This window comes from Notamacropus eugenii, chromosome 5, assembly GCF_028372415.1.
Source record: "Notamacropus eugenii isolate mMacEug1 chromosome 5, mMacEug1.pri_v2, whole genome shotgun sequence".
Classification (NCBI taxonomy): Eukaryota; Metazoa; Chordata; class Mammalia; order Diprotodontia; family Macropodidae; genus Notamacropus; species Notamacropus eugenii.
The window spans coordinates 110896446-110907660 of record NC_092876.1 but is presented as its reverse complement, the minus strand read 5'-3'; the positions used below and the strand labels follow the sequence as shown (position 1 = coordinate 110907660).

Here is an 11215-nt window from a genome sequence, read left to right as displayed (position 1 = left end):
TGTAGATTTGGAAGCCCAAGATCACACAAGCACTGAAAAGAGGTCAAGTAGGGCAATCCAGGGTTCTTTCCACTAGACCAGTTTCCATGGAAGATATTGACTTGCTTTACAGGAATTTTGTATTAATCTCAGTGATTTTTTATGAGGTACTTATTGAATTGTTACAGTGGCAGAAGAGGAGAAAGAGCAGGATAGATCCCTAAGGAGCACCCACAGGTTAGCCAGCATGATTTAGATGAAGATCTAGAAAAAAAAAAATGACTGAAGAACTGGCAGACATAAACAAGAATCTATTCAATCTTTTCCTAGACTATTCCCTGTAAGAATATGAAGCCAAGGCAGTCTAGAGATAGCTCTGGTTTTGAGTGCTGATTATGAGCATTTATATTAAATTCGACAATTGCTGCAATTCAGGGCTTAATTTATTGTCTAGATCATGAAGAGAGATGGAGAAAATGTTTCTATCTATACCAGAACATCTCACACTGAGAGGGTTTCCTCCCAATTAACACCAGTACAATCTTTTCTGACAGTAGGAAGCTTAGCCCAATGGCTTCAAGAAATGGGGAAGACAAGTTGCTTAACAAAACAAAATAAGTTCTACTTTATTATAGTTTTGGTTTCTACACTTAATCCTTTTCCTTGAAGAAAGCTTTTTTGTGTATTTCACCAAAAGGGAGAGTTCTTATGCCAAAGAAATTTTGCTTAATATTTCTAGAGAGACTGAAAAGGAGATTTGAAATTATGTTTCAAAAGTATCCATTCAGAGATGTTGCATGGCATAAAATGTTGCCTTAAACCTAGTTTCTACCAAACCACTTTGATCTTATCTCGCAGATTTGCTCCAAGCAAAGTGAAAATATATGCAACAGTTCCTGAAAAATTCAAAACTTTTTAAAGCTATAAAAATATAAGTACAATTAGGTTAGTCTGGCCACATTAATCTCCCCCCATATTTTGAAATATAGTCAAAAAACAGTTCATCAAATTCAGAGTGTGTATGTATGTGTGTGTGTGTTTTTCTGGTCACATAGTGGGTATTTGACAGGTGAGATTTCAACAACAGGTTCTCACTCCAACTCTAACCTTTTCCCCTTGATGGGCACCTAGGGAGAAATATCAAAGATTGGGGGAGGAAAGGGAGATGCAGGCCTTTACAGATAATTATCCAAAGCAAATCACATCATTACAGGCATAAGTGTAAACAATGACAGATGTCACTGCATTTACACATTTCTCTGCAAAAGCAAAATAAACTTTGCATGTGGCTAGGAAAAGAGGTCAAAAGAGCTCCCAGTGCTCTCCTTCAACTAGGATCTTCTCATGCACATGACAAGATTATATAGTTCCAGAGTCATCCTGAAGCATCAGTGTGGCCAGGCATGTCTGTACCCAAGGACATTCTACTGGAACTCAAGAAGCAGGTCAACAGGTAAGATATTCCTTTCAATAGGCAAGCAGTAACAAGCAGAGATGGGTGGGACTTGCTTCTCTTCAGAAATTCTATCCATGTCCAATGGTATAATCGATAATTCTCTGCCACTCATGTAGTGGATACTTCCAGAGGTATAAACAGCATATGTCTGTCCTGAGGAGATATCAGCAAATGTGAAAGTCCTCTTCCTATCATCAGATAATTCATATGGATAGTGACAGGCCAGCAGTCGAGATCCTGCAGAGAGAGCAAAGGCATCCATAAATACCAAGCACCTTCTACATATCAGAAACTGTTTTAAGCAATGAGGATACACATAGGAAAAAGGAAAAATCCCTGACCTCAAGGAGGTTATAATCTTATAGGGGAAAGATAACACATAAAGCTGAAAGTTGAAAAGTGAGTGTGTGGGGGAGTAGGTTGGGAAGGTGCCCATCAAAGGTGCATTGTGGGGAAACCAAAGTTCAATATAATTGAAGCCAGGTAGGAAATGGGAAGATGTCTGTCCTGTGCCCCTGTCCTTAACTAAAAAAGCTAGCCAGGGTACAAGTGATATGTGAGAACAAAAGCCAATAGGCTATTGCAAGATGAGATTTCCCAGCAATGAGATTCCAGGGAACATGATAGAGAAGTCAAAGAAGTCCAAAATGAGTGCAGGCAGGAAACAGACATCAATCCTATGGAAGGTACTCCAGTGCCTTAAATGGCAGGGAGAGGTGGTTTGGACCCTGCTGTCTTGTTCTATTGTACCAAGGAAATGTGGGATGTAGAGAGCAAAACACTTAGGAGAGAATATTCTGTATGTAGGAAAGTCAGGTGACCCTGACTTTCAGGGGATCCCTTGAAAGGTTTCCCTTTTATTTTAAATCACTCCAATACCCATTATCTGCTGAGATTAGACAGTTCTATCTTTGTTGCCAAACACTCCTTTCCCTGCCTTTTAATACTTGGATTCCACAGATGTTTCTGGTATAGGCATGAAATAGATATTGTACTTTTGATGAATGTTGGGTTAAAAATCAAAATTGTACCAGGTAAATAAGGAAAAATAGAACAGTCAGGATGGACACCCTTCCCCAACCCCCACACACTTTCTTTTACAAAATTTTTTTTTTATGAACAACTTCCCCAAATTTGAGGGTTCTTGTTCTCTTCCTTTGTGCAAAAGGCATTTCTAACCAGAAGTCACAGAAATGGCAGCCTTGTTGAACCTTAGATCTTATCTTTTAATCACAGTTCAACATTAGAAAGGCCAGACCTAAGGTGCTAGATGTTGATTTCCTATCCAAAAGTCATCTTAGAGTATTAAAGCTCCAACACACCTTGAAGTTCAAATCTGGCCTCACATACTTATCAGCTGTGTCATCCTGTACAAGTCACTTAAATCCTGTCTACCTCCCTTTCCTCATCTGTAAAATGGGGATAATAGTTTTTATCTCACAAGATTGTTATATTGCCCAAATGAGATATTTGTAAAGTGCTTTTACAGTGTCTGACAAATGGTAGGTGCTTAAAAATGCTCTTCCCATCCCCCTCCTTCCCTACTTCTACCTCCAGCTCACAAAGGAAGTAGACCTCTATGGCTTCCTACAGGCCTGCTGCTCCTTTCCAAGGAAAACTGCACTATCACCATTACCTTGACTACTCATCTAGAGGCCTCACCCAGCCAGGGGGAAACAGATAAAGCTCTCATTGAAACATTTTTTCCTACTTCTCACTGATTTCTTCCTCTCACTTCAGGGTTTGGGCCCCACTCATATACTGCTCATCTAGACCATGAAGGTTCTTCCAGCTTACCCCCTCCAAATGGCAATATTAATATGATTGTTTGTATGATCATTTTGGACCAGACCTGTGGTTTCATAGAGTAGATGGTACTTCCTGGTGAAGGCAACAACACATGCAGATTGGCAACTATTTGGCATCTTACATCCTGGTGCATATGGCAATATATTTCTGACAACTAAGAGATCCAAAAAGCTGAATTATTTCCCCTTCTGAAGGAATCCCAAATCTAGACTCACAGCCAAATAGGTGAAACTTACCTTGAAATTTCTTGAGAAATTTGCTTAAATTCATGCAGTAAGAATCGCTCAGTTTTGGAGTGAAAGGTTCTGGCCTTTGTAGCAGCAGTGACTCACTCCTATAGAGAAGAGACTCAGTTACCATTCCTATTAACCAACTTTTGTATCCTCTTTGGCACCACAGGCTTCCTTATGCTGTTTTAAACCTAACCCCTGTACCTTCATTCCAAACTACTTACTTAGCTTTCTTCAGAAGGTTAGCATACCTGCTCAAAGTGTCTCCAATGTCCTAGGAGAAGGAAAGAGAAAGATAAGTTGTTAGATCACATTTATTGGTTCAACAGAGATTTGGCCACTCTGGGAGTATGGGGGAGGATGGAGAGAGTCAAGGGTGACTCAAGGGTTAGAGACCTGGAAGACTAAGTTGAGAGAGGGAGTCCAGATAAGTAAATTGAGGAGCAATAAAATACCTTATTATAGATTTGCCATTTAGGCAATGTTTTACGACTTTGTCTGGAGTCCAATACAAATGCCCCATAACAGTAGACATCTTTCTTACCTGCAGCAGGTCCCCATCTGACATCTGAGACTTTTCTTCCAATGCTGTCACCATCTGCCTTAAGTGTTTGCTGTGTTGGAACAATTGGGTCCTGCTCCTATTCTTTTTCTGGATGTTTTTTATTTCTTCCTGGGCTTCATGATCCTTCAGCTCCTGGAACATCTCATTTTCCTCCTCATCCAGCTCCACAAGACTGTGTACATCCTCTTCTTCATCACTCAGAAATTCACATAGTTCCTGAAATTTTTCCTCAAGTACTTCTCTTGACATATCCACTTGTTCCTGCAGTGGGACACATTCAGATGGTACTGATATATAGGAGAAGTGACTTTGGTCAAACCTCACTTGGACTGCCTGGTTTGTGTGACATTTACTGGAAAGAACCCTATACCAAGGAAGATTTAGGAAAAATGGATTTTCTTTTGCCATCTAACTGGTAAACTGAGGATGACTGTCAGCATTTCTGGACTTAGATTTTCATCTCTAAAATGCTGTAAGAGGGCTATGAGATACTCAAAAATGAAATTCTGGAAGCAGAGAGAAAATAACTACAGTGAGGAGGAAAAGGGGGAATTGTCTAGCATAGAGAATAATATAGCTTCTCCAAAATTTCACTGTCCAACTTAAATTTTAAGGAGGGGAAAGATGTATATAAAAGATATAAGCAAGGCCCAGGGGAAAGCCTTTGCTTGGAGCTGGAAAAGATTGAACATAACAAAAAAAGGCAGGACTTATTATTTCTCATTTTGTTTCTGTTTTCTCTATAAAAGAAAAATATGCTGGAAATGATAGACCATGACTGATAGGTTGGCTGATACTCAAAGTAAGGAGATGGTTGAAGAACAGAGTTGTAGAATGTTGAAGAATGAGTAGAGTCTGCCAATTACAGGCCAGTGAGGTTGACTCTGACTCAAGAGAAAATTCTAGAAAGGAGACTTAAAAAGATATTTGATTTGGAAAACTATCTAGCAAACATTGGGTTAGAGGAAAAACTTATGACCAAGCAAGGGGTAGAAATGATCACAGAAGATAATAGGTGATGTTGAGTACATCAATTAGAAGGGAGATAAGAAACTAGAAAAAAAAAATCTTTGCAGAAAAAGTTTCATTACTAAGATATAAGGACTTGATTCAAGTTTATAAGAAGGAGTCATTCCCCAATGAGTACATGGGAAAAGGATATGAACAGGTTGTTTTCAAAGAAAGTAATCTATAGGCACAAGAAAAAAAAATATCCTAAATCACTTATAACTAGACACATGCAAATTAAGGCAACTCTGAACCCTCAACAGATGTTGAAGAGACTTGAGGAAAACAGGCACCTTAATGTTCTGTTCTTAGAGTTTTAGTTTCAACTATTCTGTAGAATTCTTTGGAATTATGTCCCTCAAAAGGCAGATAAACTGTCCATATACCATTTGGTCCAGCAATACCACTATACCTCTAAGAAATCAAAGAGGAAAATTATCCTACATGTACAAAATATTTCTCAGCTCTTTTTGTGGAAGCAAAGAACTGGAAACTAAAAGGAGTGAGATTAATCAGAATGACTAACTATTGTATATGAATGTAATGGATACGACCTCCTACAAAATATCAAAGCAATAGTTTTAGAGGAAACTTAGGAGACTTCGAACAGATACAGAATGAAGTGAGCTGAACCAGAAGATATAGTACAAGAATACTGTAAAAATAAACAACTTAGAAAGACTTTAAAACTCTCTATCTGCACAGTGATCAATCATGAGCTCAGAAGGGGAATGCTAAAGGATGCTATCTACCTCTTGATGGGAAGGAGACTGATTGAATGTGCAGAATGGGTCATTTTTGAACAGGGTTGATATTGGAGCTTGTTTGGGTTGACAATTCCTACTTAAATGAGTATTGTGTTATCTTTTTTTTCCCCTGGGGGGTGGAGAGAGATAGTGGTAGGAGGACAACCTTTTTCTGGCAACGTCTTTGCTCCTACAGTCATCTCGGAAATGTTTGACGAGTTCTCCCTGAGAACTTATCAGTCATACTCAACTCAGCTACCTTTTCGGTACCATTTGGTACTGTCTTCCACCATTACACTATAAGCTCCTTGGGGGAGGGGACTTTCTTTTCATTTATATCCATAGTACTTTGCATGATAGAAATTATTAGCAATTGTTTAAAAATGCTTATCCCATTAAAAAATTGGAAACCAAAAGATGATAAAGGAACAGCTAGAAAGGGAATTGGTGATTTTACCTTTGTAACATCTCCAGAATATGTGCAGGCTTGGATTATGATTGCAGTAGCCTACTAGCAAATCTGTCTCTCTCAGTCAGCTCCTTATTCCAGTCCATCCTCCATTCAGCTGCCAAAATGATTTTCCCCAAGTCAAAGATCTGACCTTGTCACCCCCAAACTCCAGTGGTTCCCTATCTTAACAGGACCAAATATAAAATCTTCTGTAGTTCAAATATGCCATTCATATCCTACATCATATTCCCTACCCTATTCCCTCCAATTCATTGACACTGGCCACCTTACTGTTCCACTCCAGGCATTTTCTTTGACTATCTCCTATGTCTGGAATGCTCTCAGTTCTCATCCCTGCATCCTGAATTCCCTGGTTTCCTTCAAATTAAACTAAATTCACATCTTCTCAGGGAACCCTTTCCCAATTTTTAGTGAAGTGCCTTCTCTCTTTATTATTTCCTATTTCTCATGTATACAAAAGTTGTTTATAATATTCTTTTAAATTTGTTGTCTCCTCCATTGGATTATGAGTTCTTGGAGCACAGGACTCATCTTTTTGTCTCCTTTTGTATCCCCAGCTCTTAGCACAGTGCTAGCCACATAGTAACTGCTTAATAAGTCCTTGACTGATTAATTAGAGAAAAGGAACAAGGCTTGGCACACTATGCTAATGTCCTACTTGACCTTGTATCTAAACTGGAATGTGAGAATAATGTAAAAAAAATGTACTTAGATTTTGGAACATTTGATCAAGTATTTCCTGTTACTGTGCAAGAGATGAGATATGAAGTAAATGAAGTTAGAAGGAGATAGATTCTGAAGCAGTTGATCAGCAGGATTCTAAAAGTAGCAGCTGATGTTTTACTGTCAGCTTGGCTGAAGGTCCCTGGCAGAGCAACCAGGGATCTCTCTTGGGCCTGAGTTAGTCACCTGGATGAAGTCATATGTGAAGGAACATGAAATTGAAAAAAATATAAAATACAATTCAGTGGGGAGAAAAGACAAATAAGTGATGGACTGTCAGAAGGAAAAGAAATTAGAGATGCTTTGTCTGACAGTGTGGCCAGAACCATGAGCAAGGGGCAGAACTTGCAAAGAGAACAATTCAGGCCCTATGTTAGGCAAAACTTCTTCAAATGTAATGGGCTGCTTTGAAAGGGGGAGGGGTCCCTATTCTTGGACATCTTCAAGGAGAGACTAGATGGCCCATTGCCAAATTATGTTGTAGTTGAATTCCTTTCATTTATAGATTAGACAAGATGAATACTGGGGTCCCTTGGCACTCTCAAATTCTGGGGTTCTGACTTTAGTACCCTGTTACTGCTTCACCCCCACCTTACCATACTTTCAAAAGTAAAAGAGTCTGAGGCAGGAAAACCCAGCTTGGTGGCCAGGAAGGGCAATGCCTCCATCAAGTCTAGCTTCACTTTCAGAGATAGCTTAACAAGCAGCACAGGATTTGGAGTCACTCAAGACCTGGGTTTGAATCCAGTTTTCTGCAGGAGTTAGCTAGAAGAATGTAGAGAAATAACTTGACCATTTTGTGCCTCAGTTCCCTCATCTGTCTGATGGGTTGTGAAGATAAGGGATGAGCAAACTTGAAGATACACTTACTGTCCACACTACAGCCCAGGTCCGTGGTACCGCTTTCTCCTCAAGTATTAGATTCTTGACATCTTTTAACTTTTCATGTAAACATTTCAAATTATCTTGCAGTTTCTTCTATAAGAGAAACATGAGTACAATTACTCTAAAATTCAGCATCCCAGGAAAGGGCAGGAGCTAGGACATCCACAAGGTGTAGGAAGCTAGCACCATTTGATGTAGAGAGGCTTCTAATTCTCAGCTGGGACAGAGCAACATGGGAACAGTCAGATTGGCAATAGGGAAGGTTCTATCAAGTCTGAAAGGTCCCTAGAGAATTGCCTTTGCCCCCATTGTACTTACCCTGTAGTCCTCAGCAGCCTCTTCTAGAGGACAGACCTCATGAGCTTCATGCTCCTGAGATTTTGAACAGGACACACATAGAAAGATCTGCTCATTCATACAGAAGAGCTTCTGGGCCTCCTGATGTCTTTCACACTTTTTGGTCCCCTCAGGACACTGCTGATGCTGCTTGACAATGACAGCCGTTTTATTTTCCCTTGAATTGCTTTCAAAATCTTGTGACTGGGATACATCCGTGCATTCAGAGCAAGATAAAGGAGTAGAAACCTCATTCCCACTGCTAAGACAGGACTGGCAAACACTGTGTCCACATGCTTTAGTTGCTGGGTCTGAGAGATAGACCTGACAAATGGTACAGGCAAGCAGATCCTGGGAATCTGGAACCATTTCTTTGGTAGCCATGAGCCTGAAGGAGAGAATGAGAAAATGGATGGTAAGGACCTTATTCTGGCCTACTATCCATCCCCTCCCCTCAAACAGATAAGTAAGCACAACGTTATTTTCACCTCTTAATCCCATAGCTGAGAAAGATGCCTATCAGGGGCAAGTTTCACAATGATTTCAGGGGAGTGATCTAGAACAAAGAACCTGACCATCCCAGGAACACCCAATCCTAAGAAATTGTGGTGAGGGAGAATGCATAAAGGGGAAGTCATTTTATGGGAAGATCTCACATAACTAGTCCATCAAAATTCAATCTAACTCAAAAAACATTATTCTAGTTGACCCTCATCAGGATTCTCATTCAGCACAACTGCTATACAAAGCTTTTGAACAATGTGACTTTTTTCCTTTGGAGGAAGGAAAACTATTGTCTCCAGTAGGAACTGCCTCGTAATTAAAACCTAAGAAGCTCCACAGCTTTCTCTAACTTAATATATTCAAAATGGACCTCATACCTTCCAATCCCAAATCCTAACTTTATCCTAACTTTCATTTATTAAGGACCTATCAGGTTCCAGACACTCTATGATTATGAAGCTCTCTCAAGTAGCTAATACTTTATAGGGGAAATGACATATAAATAGAAATGCTGAAATGTCAAACACATACAAAGAAATTACAAATGGAAGGGGGTTAGAGTAGCTGGAGAGGATCTGCAAAAGCTTCATGTAGGCCTTATAGAACTTTGAAGGAGAGTAAGGACTTCTTCTTAGAGGCAGATGTGAAGGGAGAATGATTTCTGGGCATGGGACAAAGCCTGTACAAAGCCTGGAGATAGTGTCACATGTGAAAGAGAGCAAAAGTATCAGTTTGGTTCAGCTTCTACAATGCAGGTAGCAGAGTAAGGTTTAAGACATCTAGAGAGATTCACAGCTTCATCATCATCTCCTCATTCTCTGAAATGTATTATTACTTGGCAGACCTTCTTAACTGTCTGTGCCTGGACCATTGGGGTAGCTTCCTCCTTGGTCTTTCTGACTCTACTATTTGCTTTCCTTTGTATTTCTAGAAACACAACTCAACCATTTATATCATTCATGATACTGATCAAAGTCTCTGAAGAATCCCATTTTCCCTCACAATAAAGAGTTAAATTAAGTGACTCAGAAAATAAGCACCACACTCCTGCCTTGCAGACCAGCCATATTTCCATGTGTAGGGTAGCTCCTCATAGTGTACCTGTACTACATTATTGTCACATATCCTTTTGCTGAATAATTTGCCAGTGTTTTCTTTTGCCTAACATGGTACCAGCCTGAGTCAGACCCACTCTTCAGTGTTCAAAGGGAAATCATAGATAAGCTGCAGACCTCCACAGTTACTTTGCTATATAAATATATAAATTCATTAGGAAAAGAATCAGGCATAGAGATAGGGGCTTAAGAGGGAGGTGAATACTGAAGAGGGAATGATCAAAGATACATCTGGGATGGGTTACATGTACTTTTGTTGACAAGGACCAGTGGTACTACAAATACTAGGCCTTTGGTCATTATTCTGACACACACTTGGATCCCTTTGCAGCCACAAGGATTCCAGCCCACCTGCCTGAGAGAGGCTAGGTGCCTCTTAGCAGCTGATCATCTGACTTAGACCACAGCACTTCTCCAGGGTGAACTTGCAGCCCACCTCCACTGAAAAGGGTTCCTGGACCCCTCTCCCCATGTGCACTGTCTCTCCTCTAAACCCCATCCATCCCACTTAATACAGTCCCTGGAGCAGCAGAATAGGGTACCCCTCCATCTCCTAATAGTGAACCTAGCTCAGAACCATCGCCCCTCCCAGCCACATTTCCATGTCCTTCAGTTAAAGGGAAACAAGGACAGCCAGAACCCACTTTCTCTCAGCCCTGAGAGTATGCCAGTAAATATCTAATGAACACTCTCTGGGGTGGGGGTGAAGGATAGGCAGGGTACTTAAATTTCATCTACAGTATTAACACTTTCCTCATTGGTTTCTTAAGTCTAGAGAAGAAGTAAAGCAGTAAATCAAGCCAAAATTTGTAATGTATACAAAACTACCAATATCTGAATAGTAAATAAACCACCTACTTAGTGCTGGTTTCAGGATAAGCCTCACCCTGTATCTGCTGTCATTGCCCAGGAGATCTCCAGGAAGCTGCTCTCCCTGTCCCCTTCTTAAATGAACCCTTGACCCTTCTTTGTGCTTAGAGTCTCACCCACTGAGCTTAATCAGACTTTGCCCTGAGACAGCTGTTTGTAGTTCTGCCCACTCACCAGCTGAGAGCAATCCTGGAATTTCTTTAGAGAATTGGCAGGGATAGTCCCATCTTTAAATCCACAACTGTGTCAAATTTCTAAAAAGAAGAGCCATTTCCCAATTGATAAATGATCAAAGGGTAGTTCTCAGAAGAAATCCAAGCTACATATAAGCATATTAAAAAGGCTCTAATTCACTGATTAGAGAAATGCAAATTAAAGCAACTGAAATACCACCTCATGCCTTTCAGAAACAACAAATGCTGAAGGGAATGAGGGAAAAATATGAACACTACTGAACTGCTGGTGGAGTAGTGAAGTGGTCCAACCATTGTGGAGAAAATTTGGAACTAGGTGAAAA

At 40.1% G+C, this 11215-nt stretch overlaps 1 protein-coding gene across 2 annotated transcripts; it reads right to left on the bottom strand.

Moving 5' to 3' along the window:
• Window positions 1–576: 576 nt before the first annotated feature.
• On the bottom strand, window positions 577–10816 carry LOC140505039 (tripartite motif-containing protein 43-like). Of its 2 annotated transcripts, none has more exons than XM_072610594.1 (7): window positions 10687–10816; window positions 8192–8597; window positions 7859–7966; window positions 4019–4300; window positions 3699–3748; window positions 3481–3578; window positions 577–1672 (listed from the first exon to the last, which is right to left on the bottom strand). In XM_072610594.1, exons 2-7 carry the CDS (start codon window positions 8591–8593, stop codon window positions 1404–1406), a joined length of 1209 nt encoding a protein of 402 aa, XP_072466695.1. In that variant the 5' UTR covers window positions 8594–8597; window positions 10687–10816; the 3' UTR covers window positions 577–1403. The 2 variants fall into 2 exon arrangements, with proteins under 2 accessions (XP_072466695.1, XP_072466696.1); XM_072610595.1 differs by having other exon boundaries at window positions 3726–3748.
• Between the last annotated feature and the right edge of the window lie 399 nt (window positions 10817–11215).